Source organism: Pelophylax lessonae, assembly GCF_965119305.1.
Source record: "Pelophylax lessonae genome assembly, chromosome: 4".
Classification (NCBI taxonomy): Eukaryota; Metazoa; Chordata; class Amphibia; order Anura; family Ranidae; genus Pelophylax; species Pelophylax lessonae.
Window position 1 is genome coordinate 264,761,671 of NC_138771.1, and position 19,202 is coordinate 264,780,872.

Consider the following 19,202-nt stretch of genomic DNA (forward strand, 5'->3'; position numbering starts at 1 on the left):
AGTGACGTAAGCTTTCCCGCTTGGCTCTGCTTCCATCTCGGTCGCGAGCTCTCGACGTTCCGAGTCTGGCTCGCACGGATACCCGAGGCGGATGATGGCGGACGGAGTGGACCACATAGACATTTACGCGGACGTGGGCGAGGAGTTTAACCAGGTATTGGTTTGCTTCGAGCATGCCTGGCGCAGGTTGCCGCCTCCATAGGCATAGTGGGCTGGGCAGGGGGGGGTAGGGGTGGTTGCTGTGGTGAGGTGCGGCGGGCACTGTGTGGGGTTCGTTGTCCTCTTTAATTAGGAGCGCAGTGGCGGCTCAGCACTGTGACTGAGAGAGCGGAGTGAGCCGGAGCTCGGCGCTCCCTTTGTGTAGGCCGCGCGTGGAACAGGCCGCAATCCTCGACCCCGCCTCCTTCGCCCTACAGCCGGCCCCATATAAACAATAACATCGGTCTCTACTATACGGGGCTCTTCCCTGCCCTGCTGCTCGTAATTGACTACTGGCAACCTTAAGAACCTGTATGGAGACATCTTCACTTCCTGTGTACAGTTCTTATATGAGCGCCTGTTACAATGCACTTCAATCATTTATACACATATCCTAAGTAAGGGCAGCTTCACACTGCATGCAGTCCACTGCACTTTTATTCTGCATCAAAAACCTATGCACATGAATTCCAATGGCCCTAGTTCACCCAAGTGCTCTTGTGTTCCATTGCACTCTACAAAAGTAGAACATGTTGCATTTTTTTGTTCTCTGTTGAACGTGGCAAAACGCAATGTAATGCAACTGTGATGAATCAACAAAAAGGGACGAAGATGCACTGGAATGCATCAAAAACAGATTGTAGAATTTGTGGTGTGAACCGGTCCTGAGCCCTGGTTCACACTGATGCGATGTGGGAAAACGCACAAGATTGGCTGTTTCCCTGCATCACACTGCATAGCAATAGCACAGCATTCACATGATCTGCTGCAGGTGTCAATGTTAGATCAATGACACCCCTCAGATCGCAAAATGCAGCATGATTGTTAGAATCGCATTTCATGGGTGTGCACACCTATGCAATGCATTTCAGGTGCAGAAAAAAAGGGTCCTGCACTTTTTGGTACGGATGCAATGCGATTGACATGTATGGCTCAAATTTCTCTGCACAGATATTTCATGTGATGTGCACAGGAATGCTCAAGGTGAAGAAAGGGGGCCCTGTGTGGCTCTGAAACTTTGCCCTATATTTATCGTGTGACCATGGAATAAGCCTTTTCACCCTTTCAAGGAATCCTTGGTTGCGGTATAGCTGCACGATCATTTAAAAAAATCGCGACCTCGATTCACCTCCCCTCACAATCTTAAAACGGCATTTCCTTGATTCATACAAAGCAGAGCTGTTCTCCGATCACTCACAGCTGTCAAAAAAAAAAAAAAAAAGCCTCAAAATGTTTATCAACATTGTTAAGGCTGCTAGATAACTATAATCATGTTTTACAATGTAATAAAGTGAATCCTTAATCCAAACAATGATCACTCAGCCACGCATTTTAACAAAATTAGGTGAAAAAAAAATAGATGAATCATATACTGACGAGGTGAAAAAATAAATACACAATATATGAGCAGTAATCTCCAAAGAAGATGTGCATAAAAGCCAGTCCACGCTCTGTACACACTGCAGTTAATAAAGTGAATAGTGATCAGATACTAAGAGCCGGTTCACACTGGGGCGACTTGTCAGGCGACCTGGTCGCCTGCCATAGATTAGCACAGGACCCGTTCTAATAGGAGCGACACAAGTTGCTCCGACTTAGAAAAAGGGTCCTGTACTACTTTGGGGCGACCTGCATTGACTTCAATGATATGAAGTCTGTGCATGTCTCTCCGAGGTCGCGGTGCACACAGGTCGCCCCGGCAAGTTGGGTCGCCTGTATGTGAACCGGCTCTTAGAGTCCCGTGATGTAGCTCAATCGCCCAAAATCCACCACCTTCGTGATACCGCTCCAATCAGCTGGCAACTCACCCCATATTATTGCCTCCATTTTCATGGTCAGGGCTCATGTGCAGTGGAATCACTAGTTATACCCGGGGGGGGGGGGCGGAGAATTGTCTTTAACCACTTAAGCCCCGGAAGATTTTACCCCCTTCCTAACCAGTGCCTATTTTGCGATTCGGCCCTGCGTTGCTTTAACTGACAATCGCGCGGTCGTGCGACGCTGTTCCTAAACGAATTTCGCATCCTTTTTTTCCCCACAAACAGAGCTTTCTTTTGGTGGTATTTGATCAACTGTGCGTTTTTTTTTTTTTTTTTTTGTTCATGCGCTATAAACAAAAAAAGAGCGTCAATTTTCAAAAATAACAATATGTTTCACATTTTTTTTTTATATGAAATTCCCCCCCAAAAAAATGTAAAAATCAAAATTTTGTTAACATTTTAGGCCAATTTGTTTTCTGCTACCTATGTTTGGTAAAAAAAAATTGCAAAAAGCGTATTTTAATTGGTTTGCGCAAAAGTTATTGCGTTTACTAAGGTAAAAATTTTTGTCTTTTTTTTTGCGGGACTGCGACATAGTGGCGGACAGATTGGACCCTTGACTGACATTTTTGACCCTTTTGGGGTTACCAGTGACATTACTACAGTAATCAGTGCTATACATATGCACTGTTACTGTAAAAATGACACTGGGAGGGAAGGGGTTAAGTGTGTCCCCAGGGGCGTGTTTCTAACTGATTGGATGTGGCTTGATGTGTAAGAACAGAGGTCAACGGTCCTACATAGTAGAACCGTATGATCTTCATTCTTACACAGGGGAGAAGGACAGGCGGCTGTGTTTACATTAGCCGCCTGCCTTTCTCCCGCTCTAACGGACGATCGTGAGTGCCCGCCGGACATCGGGTCCCCCGGGCACACGCGCGGGGGGGGGGGGTCCGTGAGCAAGTGGGAGCGCGCCTCCGGCAGCGCGCGCTCGCTCCCCAGAGCCTCACAGGCTAGCGACATAGACCTACGTCGCTTTGCCTGTGAGGGGCTGACTGCCGCAGTAAATATACTGACGGCAGTCGGCAAGTGGTTAAGTCTTCCACCTCGAACGGCTCCTCCTCTTTCAAAAATAACCCACCGTAGAAAAGAAGGAGAGCTCCACTAGTGAAATATGGTCTTTACGTTTGTTAACTCATATTAAAACCCATCACAAAATGCACTCCCAAGATGTTAGATAATATAGCGCATGTGTTTCAAAAAATAAGGGGTCTGGGGGGTTCCCACAGTCCTCACCACCTCCACACTGGCGAAACGGACCCTCGGGAAACACCTCCAATCCTCCGATCAATTCTCCGGTGTGCCATGTAGCCACGCCCGACGCGTTTTGTCACTTCTGACTTTGTCAAAGGGGGGTGGCCGCATGGCAAACCGGTTTATCAATCTTCTCATCACTAAAAGCAATTAACCCATTCTGAGCTCACTAATAACCATATCCCTACAGAGTACCACAATTCTTCAACTTACAGGGCACTCCAAACTGAGTAACCGTCTGTGAACTTAACCCATTCTATACTGGATCACTCCAAAAACTACCCTCACATAAGCTAGACTGGTCGACATTTCAACTAGAAGCTTAGTTAAGGTGGGAGCGGGCAGAGCAAATAGTAATAGTTGACGATAAGGGCTATACTGGCAATGTTGACCATCTGTATCCTTAACCCCTATTGTGTCAAACTGCATAATCTATTCAAACACCCATAGAGATGCGTAACAGTATGTTATTCTTAAGCTCAGTAAGGGTATTATACGTTAAAATATACCAATTGTTCACACCATTGATGGCTGCAATAACCACCAATGGTGTGAACAATTGGTATATTTTAATTGGAAGAATTGTGGTACTCTGTATAGATATGGTTATTAGTGAGCTCAGAATGGGTTAATTGCTTTTAGTGATGAGAGGATTGATAAACCGGTTTGCTGTGCTGTGTTCCCCCTTGGCGAAGTTGGAAGTGATGAAACGCGTTGGAGTATGGCTACACTGCACACCGGAGGATTGGAGGTGTTTCCTGAGGGTCCGCTTTGCCAGCGTGAATGTGTACACATGGTCGTTTACAGTCATTTGCAGGCAGTTGCGTTCAGGGACTTTTTTTTTAGAACGCAATTATTTGCGTTCGAACGTGTGTTTCCCGGCGTTTCAAACACACGAACGCATCCGAATGCGATGACCCACGTTTAGCGTTCGCGTTTTTCCATTTTAAAGGGGAATAATTTTTTTGTCCTCTAGGAACGGTTCTAAACGCAAACGCCCGCTAAACGCGGGTGCAAACGCGACCTAACGGACGCTTCAAACGTCCTAAAAATTCCAGCATTCAAAGGGACTTTTAACAACGTCCCGTGTGTACATGGAGCCTTAGTCCGTAGGTTCAATATTGAGTTGGCCCACCCCTAGCAGCTATGACAGCTTCAACTCTTCTGGGAAGACAGTCCACAAGGTTTAGGAGTGTGTCTATGGGAATGTTTAACCATTCTTCCAGAAGCCCATTTGTGAGGTCAGGCACTGATGTTGGAGAGAAGGTCTGGCTTGCAGTCTGTACTCTAATTCAACCCAAAGGTGTTCGATCGGGTTGAGGTCAAGACTCTGTGCAGTACAGTCACGTTCCCCCACCCTAAACTCGCTCATTCATATCTTTATGGACCTTGTTTGTGCAGAGAGGATCAGAGGATTAGTTAAGTCTTCTTTCTCCTCAGCCTTGGACAAAAACTAACAGATGACCTGCAGCAGCGCTGTGCCCGCACTGCACAGGGGAAAACTTTTTCTTTTTCCCCCTGAGATGGGCTTTAAAGTATTTGATAGTAAAACTTAGGAATTTGGAAAATTGGGAATATTTTTTCATACATACGAATAGTTCCTAAGGAGTTCCTAAATGATTTAAAAAAAGAAGTTTGAGATTAAAAAAACAAACATACTCAATTAGGTGGATGCAGCATTGGTTCGATGCTGCATCTGTCCCCTGCTGCCTCTAAGACGGAGAATTGAGCAATCAAATACCACTGATCGCTCAGTTCCTTCAGTGACTGTCAGTCACTAGCTCTTTGGACTGCCCCTCCTGGGCTTAATGGAGGGCCAGTCTGTGCAGGGAGCTAGCTCAGTCTCTTAGTGGCTCACTTGAGAGGATGAGCCAGCTGCCGGTCCAGGCATCTGGGTGGATCCTGACATTAAAGTGATTGTAAAGTCTTGTTTGAAAAAAAAAAAACATGTTTTACTTCCTCTGTGAAGTTGGTTTTGCACAGAGCAGCCTGGATCCTCCTTTTTTCTGGTCCCTCGTTCCTGCTCCTGACCACTCTCTCTTATTGACTGCCCCCACCGCAAGCAGTATTCTATAGGAGCACCCGAGCCAAGCTGCAGCTTTGTGTCCATTCGGTTCCGCCCCATCTCTTTCCTGATTGGCTCACTGACTTTAATTGACAGCTGTGGGCAGTCAGTTTGCTGCGGGTGTATCTCAGCCAATCAGGAGGGAGAGTCCCAGGACAGCCGAGGGGCTTGTGGACATCGCTGGACAGAGAGGGGGGGCTGGTACACACAGAAGGCTTTTTATCTTAATAGAATGCATTAAGATAAAAAAATCTTCCTGACTTTACAGCTCCTTTAAAGTGAGAATCGATCCAGAGTCTGGACCGGCTGAGTATCAGCGGACTTTAGCCTGCTGTCGATGGGAAATGGGTCAGAGGGGTTTAAAATAAAATTAACTTCTGTGACTCGCATGAGAAGTGGGGCCAAAAAGAACTTTTGGTATTATATTACAGAATACAGAATATGACTGGATACCTGGAAGTCTGACTCCATTCTGCAGTTACTAGAATGTTTAAGCTTCATTCTGGGGTGTGTATTCTCAGAAATAAGCCTGGGGGTACAGTGTTCCAAATTCTGTACAGGATTTTCTAAAAGTAGGATTTTAGGGCCAGTTCACACCACATGCAGTCCAGTGCGTTTTTTTTTTCTGCATCCAGAAATGCATTAAAAATGCACCAAAATCATATGCAGAAACGCACATGGAACGGATCTGGAGAATGTTTTGTGGTGTGCACCAGCCCTAATGCCTTAAAACAAACATTTATTATATTGCAAATTACCGATTCTTAGATGTGATGGCTGCATTAGTTTTATCTTTTAGGGCCAGTTCACGCCACATGCAGTCCAGTGCAATCTTCTTTTTATTTTCTGCATCAAAAACTCATGTAAAGTAGGTTATACGGTTTCCAATGGCATAGTTCACACCAGTGCGATCAATTCAAGTTCTGGAAAAAAAAAGTAGAACATGCTGCATTTTTCCTACAATGTACAACTGTAGTGGAACACAGTAAAACACATCAAATACGCACCAGACCCAAGTACAGTGAAAACAAAACCAGGAAAAAAGCATCTGGAAACTCACGGAAAACGCACCTGAATGCGCTAAAAACTTGTTAACACGAAAACGCATCCGGATTGGATCTGGAGTGCGTTTTTGTGGTGTGGACAGCCGTTAATGCTAGATGGCTAGAGCATTCACAGTAAAGTTGTTTCAGTGTTTGCTTGCTTTTTGATATTTTGTAAATGTCTTAAAATCTTGTGTGGAATGCTTGTTTTACAGGAAGCAGAATATGGTGCACATGACCAGATTGAACTTTATGAGGATGTCATCTCTCCATCTGCAAATAATGGAGATGCACCTGAAGACAGGGACTACATGGATAATCTAGCAACATCGGTTTCAGATGACGTGGTAAAAGGATCATCCTCAAATTCAGCATTTACTTATCCTGGAAAAAGAATAGCACTGTACATAGGAAATTTGACATGGGTATGTAAAATGTATGAAGCTAAACTGTATACTTGAATATATTGTATCCACCTATGACATAAATGTGTGCCTGTTTGATTCCTATTATCTGGAAAGAATGGTCTTTTATAGTGGTGTACAGCTTTGTTTGTATTGAAATTATCTTCAAGGGCCAATTACAGCCCGATTCTTTTTTTTTTTTTTATTTTTTTTTTTCCCCTTTAACCACTTGCTGTCCAGCCGCCGTACTTATATTGCGGCAGGTTAGCTCTGTCCTACGAAACAGCGTACCTGTCCCTCGGGGGCGCCTATTGGCCACTGGGGGAGTCAATCAGTGGGTCCGGGGGCCGCGATGTCCGCCGGGCACCCAGGATCACTACACAAACAAATAATCAGCCAAGCGCTCACTCCGAAGGGGAAGACTGGCGTGCTGCTCTCCTCAGGCAGGGAACTCCAAACGGATGCATAAAAGAAAAGAAAAGGAGGCGCAAACACCTAGTGCATTACCCGTGGTACTGTTAAAATTGGTTTAATAAAAATGCTGAATGCATACTCACAAACATGAAGAATAAAAATCGTATTGCAAATTCCCGTCACCCATGTGTTGGACCATGTCCTGGAAATTGCGACCGCAATTTCCAGGACATGGTCCAACACATGGGTGACGGGAATTTGCAATACGATTTTTATTCTTCATGTTTGTGAGTATGCATTCAGCATTTTTATTAAACCAATTTTAACAGTACCACGGGTAATGCACTAGGTGTTTGCGCCTCCTTTTCTTTTCTTTTATGCACCCACGATCACTCCCTGTGGAGACAGAATGGCAGTCTGCTGATGTAAACACGGCAGACCGCTGTTCTGCCAGTGATGAACACACATGGATCTGTGTTCCTCCTTTTTAGGAACATAGGTCTCTGTGGTCATCCAGCAAGTCCACCTCCCACAGTTAGAAAGCACCCCCTAGGGACTCATTTAACACTTTGAACACTGGTGTTAATCCCTAGCCTGCCAGTCTCATTAGTACAGTAACAGTGCATATATATATATATATATATATATATATAGCACTGATTACTGTAGTAATGTCACTGCCCCCCCCCCCCCCCCCCAAAGTGTTAAAAATGTCAGGTGTCCGATCTTTCCACCGCAATGTTGCATTCCTGCTAAAAATCACTGATCGCTGCCATTACTAGTAAAAAAATAAATAAAAATTACCTCTTTCCCCTAGTTTGTAGATGAGCTATCTTTTGCGCACACAATCAATATACACTTCTTGGAATTTTTTTTGCCAAAAATATGTAGCAGAATACATGTTAGCCTAAAATGATGAAAAAATTTGATTTTTACATTTTCTTTTTTATTGCGAATGTTTCATAGCAGAAAGTAAAAGCATTGTTTTTTTTTTTTTTTTCTCAGAAGTGTCGGCCTTTTTTTTTTTTTTTTTTTTTGTTTTTGATTATAGCTCAAAAAATTTAAATCGCAGATGTGATCAAATACCACCAAAAGACAGCTCTATTTGTGGGGAGAAAAAAGGACCTCAATTTTATTTTGGTAGTGTCGCACGACCGGGCAACTGTCAGTTAAAATAACGCAGTGCCGAATTGCAAAAAATGGCCTGGTCATTAAGGGGGTAAAACCTTCAGGTCTAGAAGTGATTAAGTTGCTTTGTTTGGACGTTGCTCAAGCAGTCTGAAGACACTACCTTTTTTTTTTTTTTCTGCCATAAACACAAGAGTTACATTGGAACAAAACTACTTGCAGTAGGCTGGTTGCAGTGTCTATGAGCATATAAAGAGGTTGACCCCCAGACTGGTATTTTATGAGTAGCTGTGATCAGCAGCTAATAAGCTACTGACCACAGCCGTTGAATAAAAATAAGGACAACTTCCCCTCCTCACCCTCTGCCACCCCAGACCTGCTACACTGTGAGCTCTCCTTTTCTCCGTGTGATATTCGCTGCCTCACTCCCCACCATTCAATTTCCTTTGTACACTCTGCTGTTCCCAGCTTTTTCCAGTGATGAGACCAGTGTCTTGACTTCATGGCAGTCTCTTCTTTCGCTTTTGTGCTCTGTATGGCAATGGAGATTAGGTCAAATCTGCCTCATATTTACTGATGCCCTTCAGTTTCTGAATGAACATGGAAGAGGATAGTACTAGGGAAGGGGTAGATTTCAGTTGTCATCCCCCATTAAAAAAACAAAAAAATCTAGCAGTAGGAAAAATTGCATACATATGTGGTACCCTCTTACCAAATGTTTTTTGAGCATTTTTCTGGGTGGATGGCATCTTTAAACAACTCTGTATTGAGTCATAGTTAAAAAGAAAAATGGAATTTAAAATATTTGTCTCTTTGTTATATATTTAATTGCTAGATGTGAGTAAGAACCATAGGTGGTTATCAGGTAAAATGATTAAAAATTAGTGTATCTCCAGTTTAAAGGGGATCCAGGTACTAGAAAATGGGGTTGACCATACCCATATGCTAATATGCGAAGTCCCAGGGGTTGGATTATGAAGAAAGTATTACATATTTGTTTACAGATTATCTTTAGTGTCCAAGGACACCGCAGTGTTGAAATATTTTTGCTGTTTCCACCAAAGGTGACTTGTAGCCTGTCCCTGGCTTTTTCTATCCTATCAAAGTAGAATTGCTTACCCTCTTATTTAGAAGAGACTGTATTGTGCCCTGAGCCAGTCAGTGGTCAGATTTCCAGATAAATGTAATTCACTGCATATTATTACAGACCGTGAAGTGGGTGTTACTTGGCAGATAGTGTTTCTGAAACTCTCCTTAGGACTGGTGTCTGTAACCTCTGCACACACCTTTCTTTTACCACTTTAGCCAGAGCAGTTTTTACATTTCTGCTACTGACCTATTTATTTAGCAAAAATATTGGCATTACTTAAAGAAAGTAATACTGTACGCATTTTTTTTTTTTTAAGTGACAAGGCTTTGTTTTTATTGTATTGTCTTGCAAAAACGAAAGAAATACACTTTTTAAAAAAAGTAACATTTTATCATTTTGTCCTGGTTAAAATTAAAGCTAAAATTATTTTTATATATTTAGTGGACAACAGATGAAGACTTGACTGATGCAGTTCACTCTTTGGGTGTCAATGATATTTTGGAAATTAAATTCTATGAGAATCGTGCTAACGGCCAGTCAAAAGGGTAAGTTCAAATACTTGTTAAAAAAAAAAATCAAGCCAGTTCTATAGTATGTATTTTTCATGTGTAGTATGTACCGTAAGTACACATAGTGAGCTGTTCTGGAAGCTGTGCCCATTTGCTCTGTAGTGTGCTAAACACAGTACTGCAGCATATTATTTAATCTGTAAACTAAACACAGTACTGCAGTATATTAATTAATCTGCAACAGTTGCAATATCCCTGTTTTTGTATGTAAAACAGCACTACTAGGCAACCTCTAGATCAGGGCTCGACAAATCCCGGGGCGCCAGGTCGCATTGGCAACTAAAATTAGCGACCTGGCGCCTGGGGTGCCCTGCAGGAGGTGTCCTGTCCCTTTTGCGCCCCCCACCTCCTCCCCGAGTGCAAGGACTACCGCGCTGTCTGAAAATTGAGGCCCCGGCTTTTCGCTTTTTTTTCTGTGAGATGAGAGAGGCTTCCAACTGGGAACTGGCGCCCTCTTGTGGTGGCCGGGAGTTTCACAAGCAGTCACGAATGACTGTTTCCACTGCCTGTTCTCAATGCCTGTCCATCTCCTTCCCAAAAGGAAATGAGATGGACGTTTTTTGCAGACTTCATCTCCCTGTCCACTTACCTTTGCTTAAAGGTAAGTGGACAGGGAGTGTGGTTGTTTTTTTTTTTTTTTTTTTTTTAATAATTGAATATTTTTTTTTTTTTTTTTCAATTATTGAGAAAAGAAATAAATAAATATATTTATATATTTATCATCTCCCTGCCATGCCACAGCCACACAGCCGAAGGCCCCTTTCACCCAGGCTGTCTGATCAGGTCCGCCTGTCAGTTTCTCAGGCAGACCTGATCGGACCCTTCAGTCTCTGTTTTTTTCCGCTTTGTCAGGAGTAAGGACCTAGTTCCTTGCTGGGATCTCTGGTCCTGGCAATTTTTTTTTTTTTTTTTTTTTTTAAATGGAATTTTTTCCTATCTTTATCATTTTGTTACTGTGAGAATCTGCAATCAATTGCCAGACTGGGCTCCGCGCTAGGTTGGCCGCGACATAGCCCCACTGGACAGAGGCTGGCCTGCGAGTTAACATCTCGTGAGGACGCATACGACCTGGCCTCTGACCCCCCCCGGGTGAGGTAATGAGCTTGCTGTTGCCACATGCTCTTAGGGGGGCTAGTTGGAGTTGCAGGCTCCCTGTCAACCTGGAGGTTGGTGACTGGGGCAGGGATGTCCTCTGAACTCCCTGCGGTGGTTGTTGGGCTGGGGGCGTAGATAGTTTGGCACCTGCAGGTACGCGCCTCACGCGGCTGGGTCCTGCCAAAAATTTAGGCTGAGGCTTTGCGGCCTACTAATCGAAAACTACGTGAGGCAGCCCCTGTGAGAGTGGCTGAAGCCACTTCCTCCTGTTTGGCTGCAGCCTGCTAGGCCATGTGGTCAGCTTGGCGCCTCACTTTGAAGGGGTGGCCCTGTGGGGGGGGCTTCATTTTTTGACAGCTTTGCCACCATTATTGTGTGGGGCACCTGCCCCTTTTAGCGCTGCGGGACCATCAGGGCACCCTGCCTGCATGTCTGCGTAACGGCGGGCAGGCCCCTTTTTAAGGGGGCTATTTTCATTTAAGGCCTCTATGGAGTGCAACCCCCCCTTGTTTTATTTTTATTTTTTTGTGGGGTCGAGTAGGTGGTTTATTCGTGGGCCCTTGGTCATCGCCCCCTTCACGGAATCGCAGTTGGCGGCCTCTCCTAATTGCTGTGTTTTCCAGGTAAGCTTAGTATATAGCGACCACACTGATTGCTCAGATAGTGAGGATGATTCCTCTGCTCCTCTAGCCACACAGGAAAAGGTGCTGGTAGATGCACTTTGTGTCAGTGCGTTACACTTTAAAAACAGAGGTTGCGGCTGATGCTGCTTCGGGAGGCGCCGCTCCCTTTTGGCACCCGCAGGCCCTCCAAATCAGCGAGGGTGTTCCCTTTTCCACTTACTTTGACAACATTGTGAACAAACAGTAGGGTTGTCCAAAAGGCAGTGGTTCCTAAGCGCTTTTTCCGTGTGGTGTCCTTCTGAGGATTAACTGCATTAAAGGTGGACGGTGGGTTTCCAGGTTAAATAAAGCTACCTTCTTTCAGGTTGAAGAGTCCCCGGCCTTTAAATATCCAGCTGATAGGAGGGCGTAGGCTCTGGCCCGCCAAATGATTGCTGTGGCTGGTTCTGCACTTAGGCTGGTATTTACTTTTGCCCTGGTGTAGCAAGGTCTGACCGAGTGGGCTAAACTTTTATGCCGGGACCTGGAGGGGAAACCGTTTCCCCCTGTCTTGCTAAGCTGGCCTTCCTAAGAAGGCCTTATCTGATCTCCCCCTTGTAGGGATTGCCTGTTTTTAAGCTTCCTTGGATGACATTAAGGGTCTCACAGGGGGGGAAGAGTACTTTTCTTCTGCAGACTACCAAGGGCAAGGAGCACCGTCGTAGACATGGGCCATTCTCCATAAGAGGTTTTTTCGTCCCTCAGGGTCTCAAGACAAGGGATCAAAAGTCAGGGCCTCCGCCAGAGGTTCCAAGTGGACCTGGCCTGATCTATTTCAGACCTGCCGACAAGGCTGTCTCTGCATGAAGGGGCGCCCTCACCCGTATCTGGGGTGGGGGCACGTCTTCGCTGGTTTTCGGATCCATGGAGCTCCCTGGGACCCGGACACGTGGGTCCACAAAGTTGTTCGGTCTTATCCTCTGGAAAGGTTCTTCCCTTCCAACCTGCACTTGTCCCCAGATCACTTACAGGTCTCTTTGGGGTAGTGCTAGACTTGTTTGTTCAAGGGGTGATTTTTCTGATTTTGGAACGTTTTCAGGGAGAAAAGGCAAGGTACGTCGAGTTCTAGACCTCAAGGTGCTAAACTGTTTGTGTGAGTACAGAATTTCCATGTGGAGTGTATCCACACTGTAGTGGCGTCCCTACATCAGGGGGATTTCTTCTTGCTTCTATCGACCTTTGACACCTACCTGCACATTCTGATATGTGCCAGTCGCCAACGCTTCCTCCGTTTTGCCGTGGGCGAGGAGCATTATCATTTTGTGGCGTGGACCTTTGGTATCGCCTCTGCTCCTCGGGTCTTCACATAAGCGTTGGCCCTGGTGCTGGTATTGTTTGAGTCAGCAGGGGATCGCTGTACTGGAGTACCTGGATGATCATTTTCTGCGAATGGAGTCTCTGACTGCTCTGATGGACATTTGGAGATTGCTCTGCGAACTCCGAGGGAGTTTGGTTGGATTCTGAACCTTCAGGGGTCTGCTTTTGGTTCTGTTCACCAAAACTGGACTATCTGGGTCTGACTCTGGACTCCGCCTCAGCCAGCATGTTTCTTCCTCTGGAAAAACTCCAGACATTGCAGGAGGCAATTCAGCTTCTGTTGTTCAGCACAAGGTCGTCCCTCCGGGCTTGCATGTGGGTGCTGGGCCTGATGCTGTCCACCCTCGAGCCTGTGTTTGCACAGTTCCACATAAGATCTCTGCTAAAGGGATTCTGGTGAAATGGGACAAGGATCCACAGTTTCTAGAGGGGGATTAATTCTCTGGCAGTTCTACAGGGAAAATCCTTTCTCCCCCTGTACTGGATTGTTGTCACCATGGGTGCCAGGCTGTCCGGATGGGGAGGCGTCCTCAGCACAGATGTGCTCAGAGGGGTCTGGACTCTGGCAGAGTCCAGACTGCCGTTTTAATTTTCTGGATATTCGAGCGATTAGTCTTTAGCTCATTGGACAATTCGTCTTCAGGGTGTCCGGTATGAATTAACTTGGACAATGCCACGGCAGTGGTCTGTCAATCACCAAGGAGGCACAAGTAGTGTCCTGGCGGCTCGGTAAGTAGCCAGCATTCTAAGGTGGGCTGACCGATTTGTTCCAGCCTTCTCAAATTTCTGCCACGATTCCTGTGAAGGATCAAAGCAGAAGGGATTACTCCCAGACTGACCCTCGCCGGTCTTTGTACGGCTGTCCCAAGGACCAATCTTCCATCCTGCTTTAGTCGCTGGCCTTGATGGCTTGGCTGTTGAAGGCCAGGTGCTGAAGGATGGAGGTTTGTCTGAGTCGGTGATTCCTACACTGTTGAAAGCTAGGAAATCTACTTCTAGGAAGTTCTACTATCGTACATGGAAGACGTACATTGCATGGTGTGAGTCTTTTGGGGTTCATCCTTGCTCCTTCTTGGTGGATCGGATCTTAACCTTCCTTCAACAGGGGGGTATCAGCTTTGGTGGTCTTTTTCCAAGGACCTTTGGCCTCACACTCCCTGGTGCGTACCTTTCTTCAAGGTGTCTGACATTTGGTTCCTTCAGTGTGGGCTTCGTTGCCGCTCTGGGATCTTAATGTGGTGCTTTCAGCTCTACAGAAGCCTCCCTTTGAAAATATTCAGGAGGTTTCCCTGCTTACGCTGCCACAGAAGGTGGCCTTTTTTGGTGGGCCTTTTTTGGTGGGCCTTTTTTGGTGGCTATCACATCTGCGCGCAGGGTGTCGGAACTTGCGGCGTTATCCTGTCCACCTTATTGGTGATTCACAAGGATAAGGTGGTGCTTCGCCCCTGTCTGTCATTCTTTCCTAAGGTGGTCTGACTGTCATTTGAATAAAGACATTGTGTTGCCTTCCCTGTGTCCCAGGCAAAACATCTTAAGGAAATTTCCTTGCATGCCTTGGATGTGGTCCAGGCAATTAGGGTGTACCTGGCAGCTACAGAGTCTTTCTTGCTCAAAGGGTTGTCTGCTTCTTCTGTGACCATTTCGAGATTGATCTGACAGACGGTAGTTCAGGCCTATTGCATCAGGGGTCAGGTTCCTCCTTTCCCTGTCAAGGAGCACTCTACTAGGGCCCTTAGTGTCTCCTGGGCTTCCGTCATCAGGCGTCAGTGACGCAGGTTTGCAAGGCGGCCACCTGGTCATTGGTGCCCACTTTTATAAAGTGGTATTTTTGACTTGCCGTAAAATCCATTTCTCTGATGATCATTGACAGACACAGCACATAACCCTCTGTGGAGTTGACTTTCTTCTGACACTGCTTGTAACAATACTGCTTGGAGTGGGTGTATACCCCCTGGGACTGCTCATAGGCGTAGTCAAGCTTTTTCCTGCCTAGTGTCCTCATTCCTGTAGGGGGCAGTATACCCAGTGGTTAAGAAGAATCAGGAGCTGTGTCTGTCAATGAACATCAGATATAAATTTTACAGTAAGTCAAAAGTCCCATTTTTTTATTTATTTTTTATTTTTTTTTACAAAAACCTGAAAATACAAAAAAACATTGGCGCTAAAACTGGTCATGCATGACCAATCTGCCTCCTACAATACCTAACCCCCCACACACACACACACACACACCTTTCTGTACAGTATCATTCCCACCGGCATTCTTGTAAAGTACATCAGTAGGGGATACAATATATACTAAGTCAGGACACCATATCAACACTGCTAGTGGGGCTTCCAATTGTTTCAATTCTTTAAAAATTCTAATGAAATTTAAGCCAATACAGAAAAGGTATTGGAAAAGAGGAATAAATACATCTATATCTGTGAAATATCAAGAACATCTTGCATAATTCTGAGTTTTCTGAGTGACATAGGAAACTGAACAGAGGTATTGTTTTTAGTATGTTTATCTTTACTTCTTGCAACTGATATAATTAATTACATTGTTTGTTAAGAAAAGTTACCAGTTATTGTGGTGCATTTTATACCTGTTGACCATGTTTATTGTCTGTTGACTACATTAAGTGTCGGTTCACACTAGGTCGCTCCGACTTAGGGGGCGACCTGTGAAGTCGCGTGCAGCGAGACTTGTACGGACTTGATAAAATGAAAGTCGCCTCCAGGTCGCCCCGAAGTAGTACAGGACCCTTTTTCTAAGTCGGAGCGACTAGTGTCGCTCCTATTAGAACTGGTCCTGTACTAAATGACGGCGATGGTGCACGACTTGCCAGGCTGACCAAGTCGCCTGTCAAGTCGTATTAGTGTGAACCGGCACTAAAGGGTAACTATTTTTTTGGGAAAAAAAATCGCAAAAACAAAAATAGCATATACATGTGATGCACGTCATATTGTCATCCCCTGCAATAAAAATGTCATTTTTGGTGAGATAATTCTCAAAGGGGAATCACATCTAAAGAGACACAGACCCTGACACTTTCCTCATTAGAGCGTTGCAAGTTTAACAGATGATTGATAACTCTGAATTTATTCCCATATACATTAATTTAGCACATGGACAGAAACAAACCGCTATAGCTTCTGAATAACAAAAATTAGGAATCTGCAACAAAGTTTAATATCCCTGCAATGTACATAGATCATCCAGAGGGGAATGTTTTTTTTTTTTTTTCCCCTCTACATAAGTAGAGTTACTCTTTAAGGGTACTCTTTATGTGAACTAATTTTAGTCCTTTTTTATGTTTTTTGCAAAGGTTTGCATTAATATGTGTTGGCTCAGAAACCTCCTCAAAGAAACTCATGGATTTGTTGCCAAAAAGAGAGCTACATGGGCAGAATCCTGCTGTTACTCCTTGCAATAAGCAGTTCCTTACTCAGTTTGAGTCACAGTCACGAAAAAGTAAGTATCACATATTTATCTGTAAATTAATAATTGCCTGTAAACATTAAGAAGTTGGCATTAGCGGGGAGCCCTACTTGGGCTACAGGCTTGTGCTTTCAGGGGCGTCCAAGAGTTGAAATAGGCTGGAAAAACGCATGGTGGATTCTAGGGTATAAGGGGCAGATCAGCAGGATTCTTACTGTCGAGTTGTAACAAGAATAAACCTTCATTAAGGACAGGACATGCATTCCATATCACTATTGTTTAGTGCTGGTCCAAAGATGTAAGGTCTGAAGACATAGGATCATTGTCAGTCATTAAGCGTGGCTGAAATAATTAAATTGCATAAAACCCGCAAACCAGAGACCCCTCTGCAATGTTTCCAGAGCTCAGAGTGAAGGAATTTTAGAAAATGACCTTTGATTGCTCAAACCAATCCATATGCTTACTATAGTTGTAATGTAAGAAAATCCATTAAAAGGCACGAAAATGCACATACCTTTACACACATTCTAGGTGTACTAGGAATGCGGAAACCAAAGGCTCTGTTAAGGCAAATGGTTAAAACACATTTCTGACTGCAATATATACCATTAGCTTGCTTTTAAGATTGAGTTTATGGTTTTCCTTTTTTAAAGCTGAAATTTAGTATAAATTTCTTTTGAGATATAGCACCATACACATTGGTATGAATGTGCTAAGGAGACCTGTCATTCAGCTGTTCCAATGCCCATTCACAGAATGTAATGCATTGTGGGAGTTGTAGTAAGAAGAGTTCTGTGAATGGTGGAGAAAGCAGAAGAAAGGCAATGGTACAACTTTTCTGTATTGTTAAGGCTGAAGTTAAACTTTAACTGGGCTGAAAGACAGGAGGCACAGATGGGAAGCTTGGTAACAGGCACATACACCTTAAGAGAATGCTAATGTGTATGGTGTTGTATTTAACTTAAGTAGACATGATATGAGAGGCTTTAATATTAACCAGTCACCTATGGTACCCTCAACCCAATTGATATGATGACCAGGATAGTTCAAGTTTTGTAAAAAAAACAAAGACCCACTATTGCAGCCACACTATACCACTGTAGCACCCTATGCTGATCAGATCTTGCAACAATGCATCTCTTCTGGTAACAAACCTGTGGGCCATATTTATGATGATGGAAGCCTGCCGGAGAAATTTGTCACTGCTTCACATGGCTCTGTCCCATCTTACTACTATGACAGAGTAAAATGGGACAGAGCTCCCCCCCAGCACGATAGGAGGGAGAACCGTTCTTTTTTTCCTTAGGGTCTCATCTAAGCCCACATGGGAGTAACAGCATTTTTTTTTCTAAAGGAGAACTAACTCTTTAGATTTTTAAATGCCTTTTGCGTAACACACATTTGCTATTTTCACACATGCCACAGAATCATTTTAGGGCCATAATTTAGGTTTATTTCTTATTTAATTCTAATCTAAATTAAAATAAAATGTATTATTAGCTAACATAGTTTTTAAAAAAAATTAATGAACAAATGAACAATATGTTCACATATTGATAGACCTGAATCTATCAGCTTCCCCTGCACTCAAGCGCAGTAGTGCCTTGAACTCAGCTGTAAATAGGGAAACTAGTTCATGCATAACCTGTTTGCCTTCATCCCTGTCATGTATAGGAAAGGATGAGTAGACTGTTTTGCATCCTAATCTTTGCTCTTGACTATGACCAGGATTCAGGCTTTTGGGTAGGGTATAAACTGAAACCTTGGCACACTTCATATTTAAATGTGTCTTGTTTCGTTTCTCTGTACAATTGATGGGCATTAGCAGGTGTAAAAAGGGGAGGGCAGTGCTACTCTTGACTTTGCTAAGAGTTGTTGGAATTTGCATATTGGCACACTTTGAGTTCTGGGGCACTACTGAAGGTTAGTGAAGGTATGTTGCTGGTGCCCCCTGTATGCTTAAACTTGTCAAATAGCTAATTTATTGATCAACGTAAAAGCTGTTCGCCAATCTCTCTGCCCTAAAATATAACTTTAATTCATACACGGCTAAAAATAATATATGTTGGGTTCTGTGTGCAGAGAGAGAGAGGTCACAGGTCTCGTGTTGATTGATCTGTTGTGATTCCCACACAGTTGTGATCCCCTATCAATCATGACTCTGTGCAGTCCTTACTTCAGATGACGTAAAATGTCACATGGGGCAGCTCGAACAGAGGAAAGTGAAGGGATTGAAAAGGAGAGATTGTGGGCAACGCAGCAGCCACAGAATCAGCTGCTGTTTTGTTTACACTAAAAGATGGAGGAGATTAAAAATGGCAGGATCAACTAAGTATTTTTCTAAATACATAAGATGGCGAAGGAAAAGATTTGTAGTATAAAGGACACCATTATAAAATCAAATGCCAAGAGAAAACTTTTGGATTGAGTGGCGGTTCACACTTCCGCGTGTGCGGTGATCGCATGTAATATCGGAGCGCACTGCTCCTTCATTACATGCGATCGGATGTGCAGTGCGAATTCAGCCATACACTTTGTATGGCTAAATTCGCACTGCACCCGCACAAAAGTCGCACATGAGGCATTTTTTCAGCCGCATCAGGATCGGATCGCACAGTGGTTCACACTTGTGCGATCCGATCCTGTACGAACTGCCAGATCGCACTGCGATATGTGATCAAACTGGGGGTGTCGTTAACATTCTATTGACACCCCC

At 44.2% G+C, this 19,202-nt stretch overlaps 1 protein-coding gene across 2 annotated transcripts in view; it reads left to right on the forward strand.

Moving 5' to 3' along the window:
- The window catches only part of CPSF6 (cleavage and polyadenylation specific factor 6), a 56,946-nt gene continuing 37,744 nt past the window's right edge, over window positions 1-19,202 (forward strand). For both annotated transcript variants that reach the window (XM_082254729.1, XM_082254730.1), the window contains exons 1-4: window positions 1-154; window positions 6,596-6,805; window positions 9,858-9,961; window positions 16,374-16,519. In XM_082254729.1, coding sequence (XP_082110855.1) covers window positions 92-154; window positions 6,596-6,805; window positions 9,858-9,961; window positions 16,374-16,519 — 523 coding nt within the window. In that variant the 5' untranslated portion in view covers window positions 1-91. The remainder of the gene's footprint in view (window positions 155-6,595; window positions 6,806-9,857; window positions 9,962-16,373; window positions 16,520-19,202) is intronic.